Raw genomic sequence first — 21026 nt, 5'->3', positions numbered from 1 at the left:
AGTATTATAAAAAGTTGTGATAAACAAATGGATCACTCAATAGACATGGACTCAATCAAAAATTTATTAAATCCTATCAATCCATTTTGTAAATCTCCTTTAGTTGAAGATGTACAATGTATTTACATTTGTGAAAATGAAGTTGTTTCTTAATTGATTATTTATCAAGAGAATTTCCTCCCACTTGTGTAGATTTTAACCAATAGATCTGTTGGGAAAACTTTCCAATGTGGAAAATTCTATTGTCACTACTGAGTTTCATTTATTACTTTTGCAGGTATAAAGCAGCTACAGTGGGAATCTGATCGCGACGCTTGGATCAGAGGCAAAGATGCACATACTCTCAGAAGGCAGAAGAACTTAAGGGCCAAGAGACTGAAAAATAAACAGAAAAGATTTTTACACAAGAAGAGATGAAAAATGTTCACTAAATCAGATTATTTAAAGTTGAATAACATTTTGTAATAGACTTTGTACTTACATACTCACTGCTTATGTTTGCTGGACCAGGTTTCCTGATCCAGTTCTCTAATTCCATAAATTCCTGCCCATTCATTGGATTTATAATAAACTGAAAATTGTAAACAATGTTTTTAAAATCACTAGATTGATTGATGGATTTGTCTGCATATTTTCTATCTCTTAAATTATGAATGATCAATAATCCCGATAACAAACGTCACCCTAAAGGGCAAGGCGTTAGTTTTAGTTCATTTTAAGATGAACATGAAAGCAGAGGGATTATATATTAAAGGGATGAGGACCTCAACTAGTGAAACATTGAATTGGAAAATACATCAGAGCAATCAATATTCTATCTTTTTAGCATTAAAATTTTACAAGCATGTGCACTTTAATAGGTTGCTTTACTTTTAACTAAGATTGGATAAGGACTTTTCCTGCCACCCCCAATTTTCTCCCCCCTCCATCTCTTTGTTTTTACTGTGTGGGGGGGGGGGAACTACAATCCCAAATTAGAATACTCCTTGGAAGCTTCCAAACAAAACACAAATGTATAAGAGTACTCACCTTCCAAAATGGAGGGAAACCTTTTGTTTACCTTATATCTGAACTCTGGAAAAATAAATACATGTACAGTACTTTAATTGCAGTTTAATGCAAAGTCATCTGAGAGCTCAAATTTGTTTCATCTCTATTTTGAAAACCTTTTACTTAAAACAGTAGAATTGCTCACATTGCTTAGTCTAAATTTTGATCCATACTGTGAAATGAGAGGTTTTAATTAAACCCTTCATGAAATGTAATCAGTTTTTTTTCTTGATAATTCTGTTAATGTATTAGGAATGGCAAGGTGGGAAATGCAGTCTTTCAAATTACTAAAAGGAAAATGTAATGTTCCTGTCATATTCAAATAAGTCCTACTTTAAACAGCTAACACATTAGGCCTTGCATATTAATCGTATTTGAACTTGAGATTTCATAAGTATAATTAACAGACCAAAAAGTAAATGCAACTTCAGTAGTTAAACTGGAATAAAACGTGTTCCACTGCTTTTAGGTGAAAGATATGGTCATCCTTACCTTGACTGCCATTCATTCTATGGAAGAGCCAGTATGCTCCTATTACTCCTGCGACCTCCAAGAGTATAACTCCCTTAAAGATCCGTATTGCTATTGGTTCCATAGTTTTAGGTGCCATTCTTAAATAGAGAATCTGTATAAACAATTTTTGTTTATAAGGTTTGTGCTTTAGTAGGCTTAGAAGACAATTACCTTAATAATCTTTCATTTTCAATAATTGTTCTTAATGTTGTAAATTCATATTAGATTGGCATCTGATCCAATATTATACCATACATAGAACAGTACAGCACAGGAACAGGTACTTTGGTCTACAATATTTGCACCAAATATAATGCAAAATTAAACTAAATCTCTCGCCTGTACATGTTGCATGTCTCTCCATTACCTGTATATTCAGGTGTCTATATGATGATGATGAAGCCCATCAGTCAGGGTCAACCATGGATGTTGTGTCCTAGCTGTGTAGATATGCGAGTCTGGACAGTACAATATGGAGAGTAAGCTGTTGCACCTGTAGCAAGCTCCCCTTCTTCACACATCTGATGAACCAAAAGGAACAGCAGAGACCAATACTGTTTGGCACCAGCAGCGTCCCAGGAGTTGCCAGTCAGTGTTGAATTCAACGTAGGGCTGCCTTGGCGATTCCAGCTCCTGGATTTTCCCTCAGGGTTTACTCCCAAAACCTTCCCCCATGTGTGGGTATAGCTGAAGGCAATGGAGGCTTGAGATCAGAGCTTTCTTTCTAGATGAGCTGCCAAGCACAGCTGATGAGACCCATCCACCCAAAGCAACTGGTTTTAAGGTGCCAGTAACCTACCTTTACCCCCTTCTATCAGTAAAAATGTGTCCATCTAAAAGCATCTTAAATACCATTATTGTATCTGCTTCCACCACTACCCCAGGCGGCCCATTCTAGACACCGACTATTCCCTATGTAGAGAAAGAAATACTGCACTGCACATCTCTCATAAACTTACAATCTCTCACCTTAAATGCATATTCTCTAGTATTTAAAATTTTTTACCCCATGTATGCTGCTCATATTATAAACTTATATTAGATATTCCAAGAGAAAAAACAGGTTTATCCATCTTCTCCTAATGATTTGTACTCGCCAATCCATGCAGCAATCTGTGGATCTCTTCTATACTTACAAAGTTTCCAATTCCATCCTGTAACAGGGTAATCAGAATCACATACAACCTTCCAAGTTTTTGGAATGTCTTATTGTCACTTGCAAATTATTGAAGTGCAGCATTACTAAACTAGACCAGAACAAAGTCAAGAACCTGCTTTCCTGACATTTCACTAAGGGCATAGAACACCGTTTAGAATCTTGTTATTTGATTCATGTTTCTAAGAATAAAATAAGTTATAGATTTAGGATAAGAGGTTTAGACAGAATCTGAGGAGAATGCTTTTTAAAAAAAAAACTCAAGAGGGAGTTTGCAATCTAGAATCCATTGCTTGATGAGATGGAGGTAGATACCGTCACATACAAGTATCTACAAGAGGACTTTAATCATTAAGGAATCATGGGCTACAGACCAACAGCTAGTAAATGGAATTTGTAGAAAGTGAGAACTTAATAGTACACATGTAAATGATAAAACAAGTTTTTCTGTGCTGTTTGATTCTACAATATCATTAATTATACTGCAGTGTAGATTCCTGAAATTTTGCTACATTTTCTAAAGTGTCAGAAAATAACATACAAAGCCATGATGCCATTTTAATTAAAAAAATTATAGAGTTCTTTAAAAATCTAAACACAAGATGATCCAATCTTTTTCTACAGCACTTTGAAAAATATTCTGAGTCAAGAACTGTGCTCTAAGTCTTAGGCTACAATCATTTAAAGTCTTTCCTTCCTTCAAGCAATAAAGAAAGATTCTGAAGAACTATCTTATGACAAAACTGAAATCATTCTATCAGAAACTTTTGACCTCTGATCCAACTAGTAGTTTGCTGTGGTCCACTAGTGCTCATCATTTGACTCTTCAGACCCAAGCTAATGTGCCATTTTCAAGCTAGTGAGAAATTCAATCATGCCAACCTTACTGAATTTCAGTCCATTTGCTGTTCAGATCATAACGATTATTTTGGGTTCAATTAATTTAAATTTCTCCACCTAAAAATCTTCAGCTACCAATAGATGAAAGGGTCCTCAATATCCAAACCATTTATTTTGAAAACTCCTTGTCCTTTCAAGGTGTTACCGAACTCCAAACTGTGACTTTTCCCAGCTTGTGTCTTTCTACAAACAAGTTTTTTTCAGCTGTTCTTTTATGAATTTTTCATGTCCTGTCAGGCATCAATTTGAGTTTTAAAAACTACAAGCCTACAATGGTTCTCTTTCTGAACTATAAACCTTGTTCATCTAACAATGGCAAAGAAATTCTAAAAGGTTATCTCGACTTCCACATTTCTACCCAAATACTTCAGCTTTTGCATGTTTTCAGCTACTTTGTTCGGTTATTGAGCTTTCCCTGGAATGTAGGAGGCTGAGAAGTGACCTGAAAGTCATGAGAGCATAGATAAGACGAATAACCAATGCTTTTGCCCCAAGGTAAGGGAATCCAAAATTATAGGGCACAGGTTCAAAGTGAGAAGGGAAAGATCCTAAAAGGGACCCGAGAGGCAACTTTCTCCACAAAAACAGTGATGAATATATGGAACAAGCAGCCAGAGGAAGTTGTCAAATGCAAAATTTAAAAGGCATTTTGATTGATAAACTTTAGAGGCACATGGGCTAAATTATATTAAGTCAGTATAACTAATAATCTCAGACACAAAGTACCATCCAGTACCCAGATGGAGACAAGATACTGAATCCTTAAATCCACCCCAAAGCAGAGGCACAAATAGGTTGGTTCCTGGACTGAGACAGTTTCCTCAATAACCTCCCTGAGGTGCCGACACACTGACCTTGAGATGTGCAGAGCACAAGAGACTGAGATGTTGGGAAGTGGAGCAAAAGCAAATTGCTGGAAGAACTCAATAGCTCACAGTATCTATGGACACAGAGGATTGGCCACCTTTCCTATACAGCCTGATGCAGATTATTGACTCAATGTCAACTAGTGTTTCCTCTCCACATGAGTTTCCACACAGTGAACAGCTTCAATTTCCTAGGTGTCAACATCTCAGGGGATCTATTCTGGACCTAACACATTGACACCATCTTGAAAAAGCATGCCAGCAGTTCTACTTTATCAGCAGTCACCAAAGATTTGCAAATTTCTATACATGGACAGTGGAGAGGATTCTGGCTGCTTGCATATCACAGACTGGTATGAAGGCTCCAACGGACGGGATTGCAAGATGCTGTAAACTCAGCAAACTCCATCATGGGTACAACTCTCAACACCACTGAGGACATCTTCAAGAAGCAATACCTCAACAAGGCAGCATTCATCACTAAGGACCGTCACCACTTGGGACATGACATCTGCTCTTTGCTACCAGGAAAGAGAACGTAAAGGATTTTGATCATCACACTCAATGATTAATCAACAGCTTCTTCCCCCTCTGATATCAGATTTCTGAACAGTCCATGAACGCTACCTAGTCATCCTTTATTTTGCACTGTTTGTTTATACAAATTAATTTTTTCGCATTTTATAATATAATAATTCCATGCCGGCACTGCTGTTGCAAAATTATATGCATCAGGGCAGCCCGGTAGTGGGGGGGGGGGGCGATAGTAAGTATATCACTTTACAACACCAGCAATCACCAGACAAGGTTCATTCCCGCAAATGCCCGTGAGGAGTTTGTACATTCTCCCTGTGACACCATGGGTTTCCTCCGGCTGCTCCAGTGCCTGCCCACGTTTCAAAGGCATACATGAAGTTGTGGGCATGCTGGGTTGGTGCCGGAAGCATTCCAACGATTACAAAAGTTCCTAGTTCCTTTGATGCAAAACAATACATTTAGAGTCATAGAAAAGTACAACACAGAAACAGGCCCTTCAGCCCATCTAATCTGTGCCAAACCATTTTTAAATTGCCTACTCCCATCATTTCACTGTATGTTTTGATGTTCCAAGGTACATTGAGAAATAAAGTTAATCTTTAAACTTTTCAAGATAGTGATAATAAATCCAATTCTGATTCTGAGATACTGCCTGGTCCACCGAGTTCCTCCAGCAATTTTTTTAAAACTTGAGACACAGGGATATGAGACCTGAGTCCTGGCCTGAAACAAAGACACACTGTCCCATCAGCTCCTGGCCAGAGAATTCCAATACCAGATTTAAATTCATAGAACAACACAAGACACAAACAGCCCCTTTTGCCCACAATGACTGTGCCAAAATTTTAAAAACATTTCTTTCAAATTTTCCCCCAGTCTTTGATTTTTCTACCCCGGGAAAAATATTCTGACCGTTCACCCTACCTATGCTCCTCATCGCTTCATAAACTTTTAGCAGGTCTCCAACACTCCAGAAAAATAGCAGTTCAAGATTGCCCGACATCTCCTTATAGTTAATCCAAGCAATATCCTGGTAATCCTCTTCTGCATATTCTCCAAAGCCTGCACATCCTTCCTAACCACACAAAATAATCTAAATGAGGCATAACCAATGTTTTATACAGTTGCAACGTGACCTCAAAACTTTAATGGGCCGCACGATAGCGTAACGGTCGGGGGCAATACATTTTACCCGTGACCGTGTGGGTTTCCTCCCGGTGCTCTGGTTTCCTCGCACATTCCAACAAGTTAGAGATGGTAAACTGTGGGAATGCTATGCTGAGAGCCGGAAGCATGGCGACACTTTCCCAGAACATCCACTGATTGTTGACGCAAACGCCGTGTTTCACTGTATGTGAGACAGGTCCAGGAAGGCAAGAATGCCGTAAGACACCTTTCTTCTTGTGTTGCCACTTTCAGGGGGCTATGGATTTGTGCCGAAGATCCCTCATCATCAGTGCTCCTCACGGGACAAATGCAGCTTACATTTGACCTCTCAAAGAGCAACACCTCACACGTGTCCGAATTATGCTGTATCTAACAATTTCTCTGCCCATATGCCCAACTAATCTGCAATTCGTCTCTCCAATACCTGCTAAAAAGTGAAGAACCTGCGACTTGGCGTCGCCAGCCGATGATGTTAAGGGGCTCGGTAGCAGGACCTACGTCCCTGGGTCACCCAGCGCCGACGAACCCCGCAGGCCACCGTACCCACCGGGACGCGTTCGCGCGTTTTGAATCTCTTTCAAAAATAAGATGTTTCCTCACCATGAAGCCCCAGAATTAAAAAAAATACATCCTCATAGGATCCAGATATTCCTCAATGCACCGTGTCTGAACGGTTGCAAGGGGTTGATGAAAAGAGTCGTCTCTGTTGTCCGGGTGCCGCTTTAAGAGGCCTGGAAAGGGGGCGGGATGAAGCCGCGGCGAAGATGGCGGAAGACACGTCGCGGTACCTGAGCGGGGATTATTATCCCCGCAAATTTGGGCCTAAACCTGACGTGGTGCCCTCGGGGGTGACCGAGAGGAAGGTTACGCCGTTCGGCATCGGGCTGGACAAGCCGGACATGGTGGCGGTAGATGTGGTGAATGTGAAGGAGGAAGAAGGTGAGAGGAATCGAGGGAGGCCCCGACCCTGTCCATTCCCTCAGCCCAACACTCACAAAACGACTACCCCTGTTACCATCATTCCCAGCATCTGTTCAGCTCTAGACCCAGTATATCCCACCCTCGTAGCCTCATCAACTTCCCCTAATAATCTTTGCCCTTACTGAGTAACTCCTCAACTTTGCCATTCCAGCAGTCACCTATCCTCAATAAATTCCCTGCAACTAATCCTGGTTCATGAACCAGACCCAGTGAAAGCTCCCTGCCATCCGGAACCCTCCCAGCCTCAACAACTTGCTTCACCAACCCCTGTATCCTCCCAGACCCATAAAACTAACCCAGTCAATATTTGCCCATTCCCAGTAATCTCCTGAACCACTACCACCTAGCAATGTATCCCTAATAATCCTAATCCATCACCAGTAACCTTTTTGCAGCCTCAGTGATTTGCCCCAACTAATCCTTGTCCATCTCCAATAAACCGCCTACACCAATCAATCTTAGTCCATCCTGCCACCTCGGGAAATTTCTCCACTCAAAACCACCGATCTCTTGATTCTTTACCCCGAACAAACCTTTCTAGCTTGAAAAACACCACACGTCCCTCATCGCTCCACCTGCTACAGCAAGTCATAGAACATTAAACACTACTGGGCAGTACAGACCTTTTGGCCCACAGTGCTGTGTTGACCCAAAGACTACTTCATTGTCATAGAAATCTATACGATTCAATGATGTTCTTCTGTGGTGGCGGTGGGGAGTGGTATGAGGAGAGAAAATCTGGTTCTTTGAGAAATGTCAGACCCACAGAAGTATAGATGTTCTGAAATGACCTAACATGTCCCTTATCTTAAAAGGTCATTTAATGAAGAGCAGTAAATGATGGTCGTTGATGATTCTATGTTGTATTTATTTCATTTAGGAAAAGGTAAAATACTGTAAATACGGTATTTATTTTTAATTTTTCATGAGTGATTGATGGTTAAGTTTCAAGGTTTTCTATATAAGCAATAGGTGTAAAGTACATAAATGATTAAGAAATTAGTATTGACAACCTCACTGGAATATCATCTCACACAAAATGCTGGAAGAGCCCCAAAGTTCAGGCAGCATCTATGGAAATGAATAAACAGTTGACATTTCAGGCCAAGACCCTTCTTCAGGACTGGAAAGGAAGGGTGAAGACGCCAGAATAAAAAGGTGAGGGGAGGGGAAGGAGGATAGCTAGAAGGTGATGGGTGAAGCCAGGTGGATGAGAAAGGGAAGGAGGAGGGGCACTGAGGGGAGGGGGGTGATAGGCAGTTGAGAAGAGGTAAGAGGCCAGTGTGGGGAATAGAAGAAGAGAGAAGGGGATTTAATTTTTTTTTTATGAGGGGAGGAATTGATATTCATGCCATCAGATTAGAGGCTACCCAGAGGGAAGATAAGGTGTCGCTCCTTCACCCTGAGGGTGGACTCATCGTGGAAGTGGAACGGGAATAGGAATTAAGTTGTTTGTCCACTGGGAAGTTCCACTTTTGGCAGATGCAGTGAGGTGCTGGATGAAACGCTTCCCCAAACTATGACAGGTCTCACCAGTGTAAAGGAAGCCATGTTGGGAGCACCAGACACAACAGGTGACCCCAGCGGATCCAGAGGTGAAGTGTTGCCTTACTTGGAAGGACTGTTTGGGGCCCTGAGTGGAGGTGAGGGAGGAGGTGAATGGGTAGGTGTAGCACTTTGGCCTTTTCCATTCCTGTTCCGACATAATGGTCCGTTGCTTGCTCTTGGGCCACAATGAGGCCGCCCTCAGGATGAAGGAGCAGCTTCTGCCTATCACCTCCTCTTGGGTCTTCTCCTTTCCTTCCTGCTATGGTCTAAACTCCTCTCCTATCAGATTCCTTCCTCTCCAGCCCTTTTACCTTTCCTATCCACCTGGCTTCACCCATCAACTTCTAGCTATCCTCCTTCCCCTCTCCCCACCATTTTTCTCTGACATTTTCTCCCTCCCTTTCCAGTCTTTAAGAAGGTCTCAGCCCAAAACATCGGATGTTTAATCATTACCGTAGATGCTGCCTGACCTGCTGAGTTCTCCAGCACTTTATGCGTGCTGCTTTGGATTTCTAGCATCTGCAGAATTTTTTTGTGTTTACGGAATATCATCCCTGCTGTTTTTCAAATCAAATCCACTGGTTACCGTCACACTAGGCTGAATGACTTTCTTGATGCAGTTTTGTTGCATATTTGCTCCTGCAAGGGTTTTTTAAAACATGGAATACCAAAGCTAAGATCAAGGGGCTTTAATTACTACAACACAGGTGGAAGCTATTTTGCTTTAGGTCCAATGACAGTGTAATACTGTCTTTTGCCAAAAAATGACAGGTGCTCTCTAATGTTGATGTTGTTCACTTGTATTTGGAGAATCTAAATGTCCATTATACATTTGTAATTCATAACTTATTTTATTTTAAGATTTTTAACTTAATTAGGGTCTACTTTATTGGATGATTTTGTTCTGGAAAAGGTAGCCGGGCACAGATTTGTTATTTGGTCAAAATGTTGAGAATCAGAGGCAAAATGAAATGAGGGAATAATTTTACAGAGTAGTTGTAATTTGAAAGCTGTCCAAAGTAGTTAAAGTTGATTTATTTCTAGCTTTCCAAAATAAATTGTGCATGTACTGTACTTGAAGGCAAAAGCGCAAGGATAACAAAGTTGTGAACAAGGTTAACTTAATTGCGTTTTTAAGAATGGCATTGCTCAAGAGTACTTAAGTTTCTTTAGTAGGAGAAGTTTAAATAGTTTGAATATTTGTATATTTATCCAAGATGTTTGAGGAAGAAGCTATACAGTGCAAATGTGACTTTGTGTAAATTCTGCCATATCATTTTTTAAAGTACTTTTCAAGTGAATAACAAAATATTTCAGGTTATTCATCAATCAATGCATACAGTAAAGTGTTAGGATAATTATTCAATAAAATGAGAAAATTATAACAAGTGTATAAAGAACAATACAATATTAGTTACTTTGAACATGGACATGATGTCTCCATGACTGTGGAGACATCGGCTTAAAGGCAATTCTCAGGAACAGAAGCCTTGTGTGACATGTTACTGCCTTGCCAGTTGCACCAAATCTTTTTGGTATTTCTTGTTACTTCACCAGAACAAGATTTTCCCCCCGTGTTGGACAAAGATGAGTGAGTAATCTCATGGAATTGTACAGCACAAGAGACGATCATTCAGCTGATCAAACTTGTACAAGGTTTTTGTGAAAGTATCCAGTTAGTCCCAGTATTTTAAGTCCTCCAGAGGGAGGGACAAACATTGAGAGTCCTGACAAGGGGTTCTGACGAGGGGTCTCGGCCTGAAACGTCAGCTGTACCTCTTCCTAGAGATGCTGTCTTGCCTGCGGCGTTCACTAGCAACTTTGATGTGTGTTGCTTGAATTTCCAGCATCTGCAGATTTCCTCGTGTTTGTGTTTTTAAATAGTACTGAAAACATGAGTTGTAAAGAGAGCTGCAAAGTTAGTCTGTATGTCATAGAGTCAGTTAAGAGTTGTGGTGAGTGAAGTTATCAATCTCGATTCAGGAGCCTGATGGGTATTAACTTCCTGAATCTGGTGGCATGGGACCTAATGGTTCCAAGTACGTTTATTATCTAAGTATGTATGCAGGATACAACCCTGAGATTTATCTTCCCCATAGACAGCTACGAAACGAAGAAAACCATGGAGCCCATTCAAGCAAGAACATCAACCCCTCCCCCACGCAAAAAAAAAACAAATTGCGCAAATGGCAACGAAAACATCAACACCCCCCACACGCAAAAAACAAATTGTGCAAATGGCAACAAGAAAGAATGAGCGAAAACACAGAATATAAAAGCAAAAAATTGGAAGAGACCAATCAAATTACAGACGGATCCACAAACAGCAGACCCGGAACTTCAGTACCATCCACCGACAGCATTGTGAGAGAGAGTTACCACTCCAACATGGGCTTTCCCTTGGGAGCAGTGAGCGAGAGGCCAGTAACAGCGCTGAACACTCGCTCACCTTCTGCACTTGCTTTGATGTTTTCAATCTTCCTCAATGCTTTAATCAGTCAGAAATGGAGTTGATCGTGGGCTCGTGTCCCATGTCTAAGCTTCTTGGCCTCGAGGCCACATGCCTTCCAGAACCTTCTGAAAGACAGTAAAGCGCCAGATCGCATAACCAGCACCATCAAACTGTGGATTACAGGCTTCAACAGTACCAGAAATACATTTTTTTAAAAAAAGGAATCAAAGAAGTGAAAGAAAAAAGTTTCGTAAACCATTTGGAAGATGTCGCCCATGGTAGAAATGTTTGCTGGTGCCCATATAGTGTGAAGAAGGTATGGTCTGGATGGTGGAAATCTTTGATGGATGCTAGTTTCTTATGGCAGTGCTCCATTAAAATATACTCAAGGGTGAGGAGAGCTTTGTCTGTGATGGACTGGGCTGTATCCATTCCTTTCTGTGGCCTTTTCTGTTCCTGGACTTTGGCGTTTCATACCAGGCCCTGTTGCAATCAATTAAGGATGCTGTCTACTGGTGACATGCCAAATCTATGCAAACTTCTAAGAAAATAGAAGTGTTGTTGTGCCTTCTTCATGATGACACTTATCTGCTGGTCCCAGGACAGATTCTCTGATATGTTAATGCCAAGGAAATTTATAGCTACTCCTCTCCACCTCTGTTCTCCCAATGAGGAATGGCTCATGGATCTCTGGCTTCTTCCTCCTGTCGTCAGTAATAAGCTCCTAGGTTTTGTTGAAATTGAGTGAGATGTTACTGTTATGGCATTACTCAACCAGATCTTCAATCTCCTTCCTACGTGCTGATTCACTTCCACTTTTGAATTGGCCAACAATAGTGATGTCATCAGAAAACAAACGGCTTTTTTTTCGTATTTTGTATTTTAGTTACCAAGGTTTAAGTATTAGTCATTGATTATTGTACTAATCATTATTGTTATTCCACAACAAAATAAACATTTTTGTACAAAGTTATTTACCTTGTGAGACTGCAGTAACAAAAAGGGTTGCACACCATTACATTAATACCTGTATATCAAAAAATTGCTTAATAGGTCTTTGTAGTCTCATTCATTCTTTTTCCCATTGTCAGATGTTCCAAAAATAACAAGTGAACTTGACTGATATTTTGAACATGCATCATTAGAATATGCTTTGAAAAAGATGGAGCTCTCAAATTATAAAATAATCCAAGATCTCTCAATAATATGCCCCTTATGACATTCTTTTAAGGGGAAAAGACAATTTCCTTTATAAAATAATCAACTCTTCTCTTTTGAAGTTTAAATGTACAGTTGTTTAAAGTGTCTTAAGCAAACACTAATAATAAGCCATTCCATGCCTTCCTTGTTATTCCAGTGCACAGAAGAAGACCAGATACGAGTACTTATCTTTTGGTAAGTACAATACATTTATAAACTGGTTTCCTATTGTCAATGTACCAAGGTACAGTGAAAAACTTTGATTTGGATGCCATCCATACAGATCATTTCATTACAACAGTGCATTTAGATAGTACAACGCAAAACAATAACGCAATGTACAATACGTTTTTACACTTGCAGAGAAAGTGCGGGATAGGCAGAAAGTAAGGTGCAAGGCCATAAACGAGGCAGTTGTGAAGCCTAGTCCATTTTTATTATAATAAGGGACCATTCAGTGGTCTTGTAACAGCAGGATAGAAACTATCCTTGAGCCTGGTGCTGTGTGCTTTCAGGCTTTTGTACAGTTGCAAGAAAAAGCTCGTGAACCCTTTGCAGGGGAGTCTCCTTTCGGAAGCCTATGGAGTAAGACACGTGTTGGCGCTACTCCTTCCTTTTACAACTTACTTTCCACTGCTAGTTTTGTTTAAATTTTGAAGATTTATTACATTTAGTGAAGGATTTATGGTTTAATTACGATGGCTGGAACCCGAACTGGAATCGAATTAAGAGGTGGCAAAATTGTTTCCAAAGCTGAACACACAAAGGAGTCAGAGGAAGTCTCTACTTCAGAAAGAATGTTTTCTTTATTGCAAGATATTAGTACCAAGATCGGAATGGTGGACACCAAGACTGATAAACTGACAAATGCTAATGAAAAGCTTGAAAAAACCGTTTTTGCTGTCCAGGAATCTGGAATTTCAATATCAGACGCTTAAAAAGGACGTTAATAGAATCGGAAGAGAACAGAAGACAATGAACACAAAACAACAAAATAAGAAAAAACAAAAAACACAAAACACAAAATAACACAAAAAACAGGAGACAGTGAATCCAATGATTAATGAACAAGAATTAAAGATATGTACTATGGAAAAGAAAATTGTTGAGCTTTCTTGGGAATTATTAAGAATGAAGAAGAAGACGACGGATCTGGAAAGCAGAAGTCGTAGGATGAATTTATGCATACTGGTTTTGCCTGAAAACATGGAAACCGGTGAACCAGTAAAGTTTTTCATGAATATACTATACTCACTTTTTAGTGAGATACTTGAAGCTCCTCGGATGATAGATAAAGCTCACCGAGTCCTCTACCTGAAGCCTTCCGTTGAGTTGAAACCTCGCCCTGTGATTCTCTGTTTGCATTACTTTACTACTAAAGAAGCAATTCTTCAAGATGCTAGGAAGCAGTGGAAGATAATTTATAATGGAGTAGAGATTCGCATAGTTGAAGATTTTGCCCCAGAGGTTTATGCAGAAAGAATTAAATATTGGGAAGTGATGGCTGAACTTTATAAGAAGAACTGTCGTCCCTCTGTGCATTATTCAGCTCGTTTGATAATTTACCTGCCTAATGCCCGCCCAAAACGATTTGACTCCCTAGAAGAGGCTTGGAAATTTATAAAGGAGTTTAAGCCTGTCTTGCAAGCAACTTAAACACTTAATCCTCGGCTGGTAGCTGGATCGTTGAAAGTTCAATCTGCATTTTATGACTGCCCAGACATCGTTTTGGTTGTTTTATTTTTTCCTTTAGGATTTGTAAGAGTTTAACATTAGTCGTAAATATTATTTGGTTGGATCTATCTTTTTTGAATATATGATCAATTTTTATTAAATGAATTTAAGATGGCCGCTGTTAACTACATTTTAACCTCTGTTAGACATAATATCAAAATATTTGGAATTTGCTTATTTCATGTATGTGTTGTTGTGTCTTTAGTCAGTGGTATTAGCATATAACTTTTTAAAAAGAGTCTGCCTATTGGAGACGGGTTAAGGGATTATAGTTTAACATGCTGTCTGCCTATTGGATGGTTTTCGGGCTTTGGGGGGAGAGGTGGGGCTATTAGTTTAGGTTTTTTCGACTGGGCAGTCCTGAGAGGTTTTCCTATCAATCATGTTTTTTTTGCCCCTCTCTGATCGAATCCGTAATTTGTTCTTACTTGTGGGTGTGGTCTGTGCTGGCGCATTAACTTATTTTATAAAATCTTAAACTAAAGCCTTATTATGGATGTTAATAAAATTAATATAATCTCATGGAACACAAGCAACACACATAAAAGTTGCTGGTGAATGCAGCAGGCCAGGCAGCATCTCTAGGAAGAGGTATAGTCGATGTTTCAGGCCGAGACCCTTCGTCAGGACTAACTGAAAGAAGAGCAAGTAAGAGATTTGAGAGGGGGAGGGGGAGATCCAAAATGATAGGAGAAGACAGGAGAGGGAGGAATGGAGCCAAGAGCTGGACAGTTAATTGGCAAAAGGGATATGAGAGGATCATGGGACAGGAGGCCCAGGGAGAAAGAAAGTGGGGAGGGAAACCCAGAGGATGGGCAAGGGGTATAGTGAGAGGGACAGAGGGAGAAAAAAGAGAGAGAGAAAAAGAATGTGTGTATATAAATAAATAACGGATAGGGTACAAGGGGGAGATGGGGCATTAGCAGAAGTTAGAGAAGTCAATGTTCATGCCATCAGGTTGGAGGCTACCCAGACGGAATATAAGGTGTTGTTCCTCCAACCTGAGTGTGGCTTCATCTTTACAGTAGAGGAGGCCGTGGATAGACATATCAGAATGGGAATGGGACGTGGAATTAAAATGTGTGGCCACTGGGAGATCCTGCTTTCTCTGGCGGACAGAGCGTAGGTGTTCAGCGAAGTGATCTCCCAGTCTGCGTTGGGTCTCGCCAATATATAGGAGGCCACATCCGGAGCACCGGATGCAGTATATCATCCCAGCTGACTCACAGGTGAAGTGTCGCCTCACCTGGAAGGACCGTGTGGGGCCCTGAATGGTGGTGAGGGAGGAAGTGTAAGGGCATATGTAGCACTTGTTCCACTTACACGGATAAGTGCCAGGAGGGAGATCTTTGGGGGAGGGATGGGGGGGTACGAATGGACAAGGGAGTCACGTAGGGAGCGATCCCTGCGGAAAGCAGAGAAAGTGGGGGAGAGAAAGATGTGCTTAGTGGTGGGATCCCGTTGGAGGTGGCGGAAGTTACGGAGAATTATATGTTGGACCCGGAGGCTGGTGGGGTGCAGGTGAGGACAATGCAGTCGTCGATGTAGCGAAGGAAAAGTGGGGGACAGATACCAGAATAGGTTTGGTACATAGATTGTTCCACAAAGCCAACAAAAAGGCAGGCATAGCTAGGACCCATACTATTGCCCATAGCTACACCTTTAGTTTGGAGGAAGTGGGAGGAGCCAAAGGAGAAATTATTAAGAGTAAGGACTAATTCCGCTAGACGGAGCAGAGTGGTGGTAGAGGGGAACTGGTTAGGTCTGGAATCCAAAAAGAAGTGGAGAGCTTTGAGACCTTCCTGATGGGGCATGGAAGTATATAGGGACTGGACATCCATGGTGAAAATAAAGCGGTGGGGGCCAGGGAACTTAAAATCATCGAAAAGTTTAAGAGCGTGAGAAGTGTGACAAACATAGGTAGGAAAGGATTGAACCATGGGGGATAAAACCGTGTCGAGGTATGCAGAAATGAGTTCGGTGGGGCAGGAGCAAGCTGAGACAATAGGTCTACCAGGACAGGCAGCTTTGTGGATCTTGGGTAGGAGGTAGAATCGGGAAGTGTGGAGTGTGGGAACTATAAGGTTGGTAGCAGTGGATGGGAGACCCCCTGAGCGGATAAAGTCGGTGATAATCTCATGGAACCTGAGTGGCTTGAATCAACCTATTAAGCATAAAAAGATCTTTAAGAAATTAAAAACACTTCAGGCTGATATTATTTTTGTGCAAGAGATCCATATCCGTAGGGAGGATGAAAACCGTTTTTTAAAAAATTCTGGAGGGGCTCTCAGTTTCACTCTTCATCAGTAACTAAAATTAGAGGAGTATCTATTTTTATTAATTTTAAAATCCCTTTTGTACATCTTAATACTGTCACTGATTCAATTGGAAGATACTTAATTGTTACTGGTTTGTTATGTGGTCAAAAGATGGCTTTGGTGTGTGTGTATGCACCTAATGTAGATAGCCCTGAATTTTTTTTGTAATTTATTTTTTATTGAATTTCATCATCAAACATTTCCATAAGATGTATTTCAGATACTGTACATATATATCATATCATATTTGTCACAAATCTCCACATAATATTTATCTGAGGTATACATTTATAGAAAGGATTATTCTTCTTATGATTATGAGGACACGCAGTCCCCTTTTATTGTCATTTAGTAATGCATGCATTAAGAAATGATAAAATGTTTTTCCAGAATGATATTACGAAAACACGACAAACCAACTTAAAAACTAACAAAAACCACATAATTATAACATATAGTTACAACAGTGCAAAGCAATACTGTAATTTGATAAGAACAGACCATGGCACAGTAAAAGTCTCAAAGTCTCTCGGAAGTCCCATCATCTCACGCAGATGGTAAACCTCCAACTTGCCGGTGCAGCATCCGACCACAGTCCGACTCTGAGTCTGTCTGAAAAACTCCGAGCACTGAGCACCATCTCTGCCGAGTGCTTCGACCCCGGCCTTGGCAACAGGCGATACACAAAGCTGCGGATTTGGGACCATTGTCTCCGGAGATTCTCGATTGCACAGTTGCAACAGCAGCGAAGCAGGCATTTCAGAAGTTACTCCAGATGTTCCTCTGTGCTTCTCACGGCTGTCTCCATCAAATCCGGATTGTGCACGGCCCCTAGTTACGCATAATCGATATTCATTCGGAACGGCCGCGTGCGCTGTGGAGAGGAAAGAGAGAACAATTGAAAGAAGAAAACTAAGTACAGAGTAGGGAGTGATTTTTTTTTACAACATATTCATTGACTTGTGAGAATAAAATCAGGCCTATGAGGTGTTATGTAGTTAAACCATTTTTTCCAGTATGAATAAAATTGTTCCAACTTATAATAACAGAAGCTGTTATCTTCTCCATTTTGTAAATGTCCATTGTAATTTCCATCCATACGTTTAAAGTTGGGCTCTCCTGTGATAACTATTTCCTGGTAAGGGTCTTTTTACCAGCCACCAGCAGTACATTCATTAAATATTTATCTCTTTTCAACCGTTCTTGAGGTATATACCCAAAATGTATGTCTTACTCTCCAAGGGTATTTCACATTTAGAGATGTCTTGTAGGGCATTATGTATGCTACTCCAATAGTCTTTGATAACAGGGTATTCCCAGAAAATATGATAATGGTTTGCATTTTGATTTCCACAATTTCTCCAGCAAACGGGGGCGGGGGGGGGTAGGGTTACTATCATAATGGGATTTCTGAGAGGGTGTAATAAAATAACTTATCAAGTTTTTACACCCGAACTCTGTCCATTTCTGTGAACTGGTTCACTTCCATTGATACCTCCATATTATTGTCCAGTCTTCCTCAGATATTATTATCCCCCCTTCTTTCTCCCATTTTGTTTTAATGTATGTGTTTTAAGATTTGACAAACCCTTATACACGCTTGAAATTATTCTACTACCATTGTCTGAATTATAAGCTTTTCTAAATAGCTCTATCAAACATGTACTTGCCTTGGTTACATTTTTAACCGTCCTATTAACATACTGTTGCATCTGTAAATACTGGTAAAAGTCTTGTTTTTCTAATAAGTGTTTCTCTTTGAGCATTTCAAAACTGTCCTTTAGCTGTCCAATCTTTAAATCTAGCATCCAGTTTATTCGGCATAAAATCTGAGTCATATGCACACCATTTAAGAATTGCAATGTCTCTCTCTAGTTTATATTCTTTTATAATAGTTTTCCATATTTTAAGAGTCCATTTCACCCAAGGGTTATCAATAGTATTTATGTAACTTTGTAGGTTGTTATCAGCCAAAATTGAGCCCTGAATTTTTTAAGAAGTTACTTTCTGCCTTGCCGAATTTAAATGAATATAAATTGATCACGGGCGGTGACTTTAACTATTGTCTCAATCCTTCGATTGATAGATCATCAACCAATCCGTGGCTTCCTAATAAGGGTGCGACCTGTATTAATTCTTTTTTACTAGAATATGGCCTGGTCGATATTTGGAGATTTCTCCATCCTAAAGATAAGGATTTTTCTTTTCTCTCATAAATATTCAAGAATTGATTATTTTTTGTTGGATACATGACTGGTGCTTTTTGTTACTGACTGTGCGTATGACGCTATTGCGTTGTCGGATCATGCACCCACGAAACTAATACTGAAGTTCCCTGATAATATACGGAATGCATCTCAGTGGAGATTTAATGCTACATTTCTGCATGAACCAGCATTTGTAAGTTTCATTAAAGAACAAATTTCTTTATTTTTTTGAATTAAATACAACTGAGGGTATGTCAAATTTGGTTATTTGGGATGCAATGAAATCTTTTCTTAGGGGACAGATAATCTCTTATTCAGTAGCTTTAAGAAGGAAAACTAAAGCGGAACTTTTAGTGATTACTAACAGGATTAAAGAAATAGATAAAGTTTACTCAGTAACACCTAGTGAAGATCTATATAAGGAAAGGGTAGAACTTCAAACACAGTTTGATCTGCTTCTGACTTTTCCCATTGAGCAGCAACTTTTGAAAATCTAAAAGTCAATTTTATATACATGGGGCTAAGTCAGGTAAATTGTTAGCCGGTCAACTTAAAGCATCTATGGCTAGAAGGCAGTTTTTGAAAATACGAAGAACTGATAGAACTGAAATGTCAGATTGTCAGGAAATTAATAAAGTATTTCTGGATTTTTACTCTAACCTTTGTAAATCTGATTTTCCAGACAATACTACTTTTATGAATAGATTCTTGCAAAGATTGAATATACCCAAAATTTCTATCCAAGATATGAATACATTAGATATGCCTATTAAACGAGAGGAAATAGTGAGGGCTATATCTTCTTTTCAATCAGGTAAAGCTCCAGGACCAGATGGATTTACAGTAGAATTTTTTAAGACTTTTACTGGAATACTTGCACCTCATTTATGCCAAATTTTCACTGATTCTATATCCTCTGGGACCCTTCCGAAAACTTTCCATGAGGCATCAATTTCATTAATTCCCTAAAAAGAAAAAGATTTATCTGAATGTGCCTCTTACAGACCAGTTTCCTTGCTAAATGTGCATTCTAAAATTCTTTCTAAGATTTTGGCTAACAGGCTCGAGAATATTTTACCTAAGGTTATTTCTAAAGATCAAACTGGATTTATTAAGAATAGATACTCATATTTTAATATTCAGAGATTATTGAATATTATTCATTCCTCTCCATCTAAAGAATCCGAATGTGTTGTCTCCCTCAATGCAGAGAAAGCCTTTGATAGAGTGGTCCTATTTATTCAAAGTTTTAGAAACATTTAATTTTGGTCCAGGTTTTATTTCTTGGATTAAACTGATCTATCAAGCTCCTATGGCGGCAGTTATAACTAACAATCAAAAATCTCCTTATTTTGGGCTATACAGAGGTACCTGGCAGGGTTGACCTCTTAGTCCGCTGTTACTGAATCTGGCTTTAGAACCTCTTGCTATTGCCCTTCGGGACTCCAACAATGTTCAAGGTATTAAGAGAGGAGATAAAGTGCATAAGGTTTCGTTGTATGCAGATGACTTGTTAGTTTATATTTCTGATCCTAAGAAATCTATTCCTTCTATGTTATCTATATTTTCTGAATTTAGTAGTTTCTGTGGATATAAATTAAATTTACGCAAAAGTGAGTTATTTCCTATTAATAACTACTTGGATCAATACGATCAAATTCCTTTTAACATTGCTAAAAATAACTTTACTTATCTTGGTATTAAAATTACCAAAAATTTTAAGGACCTGTATAAATATAACTTTCTTCCATTAATTGAATACATGCAACAAATACTTTCTAAATGGTCTCCTATGACATTATCATTAATTGGTCAAATTAATGCTATTAAAATGATAGTGTTACCGAAGTTCTTATACAGGTTTCCCCCGCCATCCGAAGGTAGAGCATTCCTATGAAACGGTTCATAAGCCGAAATGTCGTAAAGCGAAGAAACAATTACCATTTATTTATATGGGAAAATTTTGTGAGTGTTCGCAGAACCAAAAACCTACCAAATCATGCCAAATAACACATAAAACTTAAAATAACAATAACATATAGTAAAAGCAGGAATGATATGATAAATACACAGCCTATATAAAGTAGAAATACTTTTCCACAATCATTACTGAACTGTTCTCCGAAGCGAAAATCTGACGCAAACGCGCTCGGCAGAAAATCTCACACAAGCGCTGTTGGCAGAAACACGCTCTCCAGTAACCTTTAAGCTATGAAGCTGCCAAATCATACCAAATAACACGTAAAAATACACAGCCGATATAAAGTAGAAAAATTGTATGTGCAGTTTAGTATCACTTACCGGAATCAGGACAGCGCCAAGCACACTGATGATGGTGTGTTAGGCTGAGTCGTCGCAGGTTGGGGTGGTGCACTGGCTCCCACCCTCCGGGCTGTC

At 39.6% G+C, this 21026-nt stretch overlaps 3 protein-coding genes across 5 annotated transcripts in view; 2 read left to right on the top strand and 1 right to left on the bottom strand.

Moving 5' to 3' along the window:
- Window positions 1-417, top strand: part of cebpz (CCAAT enhancer binding protein zeta) — a 40230-nt gene extending 39813 nt beyond the window's left edge. The window contains exon 16 of the mRNA XM_063055563.1: window positions 278-417. Coding sequence (XP_062911633.1) covers window positions 278-417 — 140 coding nt within the window. The remainder of the gene's footprint in view (window positions 1-277) is intronic.
- Window positions 36-6928, bottom strand: LOC134350407 (protein CEBPZOS-like). Of its 3 annotated transcripts, XM_063055568.1 has the most exons (6): window positions 6614-6720; window positions 1931-2250; window positions 1543-1675; window positions 1030-1074; window positions 482-571; window positions 36-375 (listed from the first exon to the last, which is right to left on the bottom strand). In XM_063055568.1, the coding sequence occupies exons 3-5, from the start codon at window positions 1658-1660 to the stop codon at window positions 486-488; spliced, it is 249 nt and encodes an 82-aa protein (XP_062911638.1). In that variant the 5' UTR covers window positions 1661-1675; window positions 1931-2250; window positions 6614-6720; the 3' UTR covers window positions 36-375; window positions 482-485. The 3 variants fall into 3 exon arrangements, with proteins under 3 accessions (XP_062911638.1, XP_062911636.1, XP_062911637.1); XM_063055566.1 differs by lacking the exons at window positions 1931-2250; window positions 6614-6720 and adding an exon at window positions 6790-6928 and having other exon boundaries at window positions 37-375; XM_063055567.1 differs by lacking the exon at window positions 1931-2250 and having other exon boundaries at window positions 37-375; window positions 6614-6721.
- Window positions 6859-21026, top strand: part of slc30a6 (solute carrier family 30 member 6) — a 174048-nt gene continuing 159880 nt past the window's right edge. The window contains exons 1-2 of the mRNA XM_063055565.1: window positions 6859-7128; window positions 12528-12565. Of these exons, the coding sequence (XP_062911635.1) occupies window positions 6954-7128; window positions 12528-12565 (213 nt within the window). The 5' untranslated portion in view covers window positions 6859-6953. The remainder of the gene's footprint in view (window positions 7129-12527; window positions 12566-21026) is intronic.

The sequence above is a fragment of the Mobula hypostoma genome, chromosome 8 (assembly GCF_963921235.1).
Source record: "Mobula hypostoma chromosome 8, sMobHyp1.1, whole genome shotgun sequence".
In the NCBI taxonomy this organism is placed as follows: Eukaryota; Metazoa; Chordata; class Chondrichthyes; order Myliobatiformes; family Myliobatidae; genus Mobula; species Mobula hypostoma.
Note: the sequence above shows the minus strand (reverse complement) of the source record. Positions and strands in the feature narration are given on the sequence as shown.

Coding starts and splice junctions, on each gene's coding strand:
- LOC134350407 (XM_063055566.1), bottom strand. Junction 1,075..1,542: donor TAGAATGAATGGCAGTCAAG/GTAAGGATGACC, acceptor TTATTTTTCCAG/AGTTCAGATATAAGGTAAAC. Junction 572..1,029: donor GTTTCCCTCCATTTTGGAAG/GTGAGTACTCTT, acceptor TACAATTTTCAG/TTTATTATAAATCCAATGAA.